At 50.0% G+C, this 4,742-nt stretch overlaps 1 protein-coding gene across 1 annotated transcript; it reads right to left on the minus strand.

Moving 5' to 3' along the window:
- Nucleotides 1–3,655: 3,655 nt before the first annotated feature.
- LOC119405689 (ubiquitin-conjugating enzyme E2 Z) lies at nucleotides 3,656–4,369 on the minus strand. The gene has a single exon (XM_037672530.1). It carries the CDS (start codon nucleotides 4,367–4,369, stop codon nucleotides 3,656–3,658), a length of 714 nt encoding a protein of 237 aa, XP_037528458.1.
- Nucleotides 4,370–4,742: the final 373 nt, after the last annotated feature.

A 4,742-nucleotide genomic window follows, 5' to 3' on the forward strand; every position in this document is an offset into this window, starting at 1 on the left:
GGCGATGCGAAGCTGGAGCACTTGCACGATCGCGTTCCGTTGGCGTTCGTTGGGCATGCTACCGACCTCGCGTCGTGGAACGCGAAGAGGGACGCTACGCGCGTCGTATCTTTCATCTAGCCTGGCCGTTAATTCTCACAGGGCGAGCGGGGAACGCGGTCGACAGGCGGGCGAGAGGGGGGCAGCGTAGGAGAGGAGAGAGAAGGGGAGGGGACGCGCATGCGCTCGAGCTCATCGCGGCGTTGCGCAGGAGAGAATTTCGGCATGTCTAGTTCGCGTTTCAGAGGAGTGGAAGGGGGAGGGGAGAGGGGAGAGGGAAAGTAGAAAGAGGGAATGTGGAGAGGTGGAGGAGAGGGAAAGTGGTGAGGGACAGCGGAGAGGAAGGTGTGGAGAGGGTATGCGCATGCGCAGTAAGGGGTCACGCCGCACACCACCACCACCGGATTGAGCTCGGCCTTAGATACTTCGCATCTAAAGGCCCTTGACACTTTGCAAAATAGCGAGCGACCCCTGGCCAACACCCTCTAGACTAGATGAGGCCTCAGTTGACGTCATCACACTACGACGGGAGTGGAGGACGCGATCTCAGAAATGCCCATTGCTATGCACTCGTTGTGTACTCAACGGCGCGCTGCGAATCCATTCGTTCATGCTATCTCCCGTTTTCCGAAAGTGCCGACAAATCAACTCCGTCGTACAGGCGCCCTTTGCAAACATCTGTAAACTTCTTTCCTGACTGTTTTCTTGCTCTAAGCGTGTTCACGCCTCCACATTCATCCGAAGGTGCAGATCAGCACCAAGGCTTCTCAATATGTACTTCAGGAATGTCACGCCTCATTGTAAATTTCCTCTTCCACTGAGAGAAACGGGAAAACGAAAAAAGGAAAGACATTAGCGGCAAATGGGAAAAAAAGTATATTCGTCTCTGCTAGTCTGTGGTTGACGCTTTCGTGAGGAAACAAGCTTGCTCGCATATGCGCAGTAACTATTTTGCAAGCCGTCAGTTAGCGAGCCATATTCCCTCCCCGACTGCAGCGAAAAGTGCGGATGGCGTGTGAACTCTAGCGTTCCCAGCCGCGCGCAGCAAAACGAACGGGACGCGTCCCGACGCATACGGAAGTTTGGAAACACATGAATAAAGCTTGGAGTGCGTGAAATAGACAACACGCGCACAATTTATGCTATATGAACTAACAACCCCTAGCGAAACTAAATTTAGCAGATAATCATTTTGCTCACGTAGATCATGTGACGTCTTATTTTCTAGGCACCCTTCACAGGCCAGAGCGCGCGACGTAGCTCATTTACCATCTCAGTATCGCCGGCATCGGCCGCCATAGACACCTAGTAAATGCGGCTTTCGCAGAAAACATAGACGCGCTCAAGCGTGCCCCTCCGATGGACCTTTTCAACGACAGCTCACTGGGTGCAGCCATAATTCCCTCTGTGTTAGGCATACGTGTGAGCCGCCAATCCCCCCGCCAAATATAGAATTTTTGTTACACGGTGAAGTTTCAATTCAAAGTGACCACATAGGATGCCTCAAGCAAAAAAAAATTGCTTGAGACCAGTCCAGTCTCTGTACTATTTAGCAAAGTAACAAACAATTATTCTATGCGAAGATGCGGGCGTCTTTTTTGAAACCCTTGCGCTTAGTTGCGTGCTCTGGGGCTTCTGTCGCATCTCAAAAATCCCTGGCGGCAAAACGTGAAAAAAAAAATCTGTTCGTGAGTTTCGCTGTGGTCATATGCTGGCGCTATGAGTGCTCGCATCGGTGAGCGCGTGCGAATTTCCTAAAGCAATCGCTTTATGTGATCACTTCGTTTACCACACCACTGTGCGGCGGCTCTGCAACGAATGAAAAGATCTCGAGTACCATGTGCGCGAACGGTGACGGTGCTACCGTCACCTTAACGCTCGCACCTATACATTCTATAGAGAAAAGTCAACTTAGCCTTAATTAAACCTCTATAAGCATTTTCGTAAGGGTAAGCAAGAAAACGCGCAAAAAGAAAATGCGGGTGCAAACGCCACCTTGAAAATTGTGCAACAAACACCGTCACGTCATAGATTCTGACGCTGCCCAAGCTCCCCTTCGAATTGCAGAAATCATTCCTTAAACCGCGACTAAGAAGATGAAAAAATTACTGAGTGTCACAAAAAAAAAAAACGACACTCACAAGGAAGAATGGAAGATACACATTCTTTTCTTTTTGCTTTTCTCAGTTTCTTTATCTTGATCTCCCTTTCGATGCCTCTGTGTCTTTATTTTATGTCTTTATTCCCTTCATTTCTCTCTATTTCTCTCTCTCTTTCACGTGCTCCACTTCGCCGAGCAGAGTTTTCGTTTAACGCTCGCACCTTCTGTCCTGTGGGGTTTGTCCCATTACTCTGGCGCATACCCACATGTGGTCTTCAGCGGATACCAAAGTTTCTAAGGGCAGCTTAAACAGCTAACCACTGTTAAAAAGACAGATGGGCCCTATGAATTCGGCTGAGACCACTCGAAGGCGTTCTCAGTCGACTGCCTTGATAATGGACCTTACCAGGGCCCGAACAGCGCCTGCAGCGGAGATCGCCGGAATCGAAACTGGTGACCGTGGGCATCCGCAATTTTCCGCCACGCATTCGTGGAAGAAGGCCAGCATTCGTCCCACATAATTTTTTTAGAGATGAAGGGGGGGGGGGGGTCAGTTTTGCAAGCTTGCGATGCCAGATGTCATTGCAACTGGAGTGGGGAAGCTAAGGAAATGACGAGGCATGTTCTCATTCAACGTGCAGATATCCACCAGGGTGTATGTGCACTAGGCCACTAGCCTACATAAGCCTTGGGTTTAGGGACAACAATGGAAGGGCAGACACGTCCGCGATAGAAATCAGTATCGACGGCTAATCCAGTGGTATCAGAAAACTAGGAAGCAAGGGCGAAAATAAATAAAATAACGTCATTCTGCTGTATGGGGCAGAAAGATGGGTTGTGAGTTTACCGTCTTTCTTTTCTATAAAAAATCGATTTATTTGAAGTAGACAAATCATAAGGCAGGGTCAGAAAACAATAAAGAAATGTTTTGTTTACTAGTTTGGTTGCACCGAAGTCACCCCCCCCCCCTTTATAGAAACATGGCGTTCATAACATCCATCCATAAATCCTCGCCCCTTCAGACAAAAAAAAAGTAATATTAAATAAAAAAAAGCAACTACTCACCCGGAAAAGGTCCATTCCCGCCAATGAGGAATCATATCAAAACCTAGGAAGCGTGCATCTCTCGTCAGACATATTCGAATGTGTAATACCTACACTGACATATTTTCCACTACGCCGAGGAATGGCAGAGCTCAAAGAGATCGGTACGACATAGATACAAGAATGCTTTCGAGTGCCCGTGTACTCTCTGATGTATATTATCGACAATCCTCGATAAATTTACGACAAAAAAAAATCTGACATTACCTTTTATGCACCAGAGGCGCACAGAATAAGAAAACATATTCGTTTAGAAGCTGTTTATTGAACTGTGGTGAACTGCTTAAACACAGTACAATCTATGAGCTAACAACCATCACAATAGCTTAGCTCAACGTTCAGAATAAAATTGTCCAGCTTCACACTGTCTTCCAGTCAGACGCAAGGAAATTACATGATCCGAACAGCCACTCATTGTTCACCTACGTGTAATGCCTTCATCAAATCCTCAACTTGGGCTTTCATCTTGCGCAGCTTCACGAGCAAGCTTTCGTATTGGTACTGTCCTCGCCCGTAGGTTTCGAAGAAGAGCGGGTCCATCATGTCCTCACCGGTCAGATACAAGCTGGACTCGACAACCTTTTCGTACTTCTCGTAGTGGGCCATGAAGTGTTCCAGCATCACTCCTTCGAGGTACCCCGGGCACAGCGAGCATCCATTGAGACAGGCATCGATAGCGTCGCACACGGCAACGCGGATGGTCTCGTGCTGCACGATGCGACTGTAGCTCCCGCAGTCTTCCGGCCGCAGCTCGCTGATCCAGTTGGCTTCGTTGAAGTGCGGCTTCTTCGTCAGCAGAGACTGGATCGAGACGACGACACTCGAAATGCTGTGGGCAGGGCTCCACGCCAACGTGTCCGAGGTTCCCAGGATATCCAGGCACACCCTGCCGCTTTTGTACAGGTTCGGATTGAAGCTCACGCTTCCATCGTCGGTGTTCATGAGGCGAACGCGCGGCGGCCGCATCGGGTAGTCCTTCGGACACTGCATCAGGAAGTGGAAGAAGCCGCCCTCGTACGGCGTACCCGAGGGGCCCACCACCTTTCCGTCTCCCTTTCCTTTCCGTCTCCGTGCTGCTGACTGTGGTCTGCGGCCACCTTGGAGTCTCTCCAACGGGCGGGCCATCTAGCTCGTCGTCGTTGTCGCTGCTATCCGAAGCAGTGTCCACCCAGGGTGCGAAGTCTTCGTTAAGCGGGCCCTCCATCTCGTCATCCAAGAGCTCGTCGCCGATGGCCGTGATATCGTCATCGCACCAGTCAGTGGCAGGAGTGTCCAGCTTCATCTCGAAGGAAGTGGAACGTTTTGCACTCACGCAAGATTTCTCAGTGGCGTTCCCAAACACGGGGACCGTTCAGCGTAGTTGAGTGTCGGCCGCCTTTGAAAATGCGCCAAAAGGACGAGTCGTTGCACGGCGTCTCCAATTTGCTATGAAGTGCTGATACCGGGAGACGCTCTTATATCTGCAGCCCGTAAGGGAGAGGGGGAGAGGGAAAGATAC

The sequence above is a fragment of the Rhipicephalus sanguineus genome, chromosome 9, assembly GCF_013339695.2.
Source record: "Rhipicephalus sanguineus isolate Rsan-2018 chromosome 9, BIME_Rsan_1.4, whole genome shotgun sequence".
Lineage (NCBI taxonomy): Eukaryota > Metazoa > Arthropoda > Arachnida > Ixodida > Ixodidae > Rhipicephalus > Rhipicephalus sanguineus.

Bases quoted from the DNA above. Each gene is read 5' to 3' on its own strand.
- LOC119405689 (XM_037672530.1), bottom strand. From the start codon at position 4,369: ATGGCCCGCCCGTTGGAGAGACTCCAAGGTGGCCGCAGACCACAGTCA.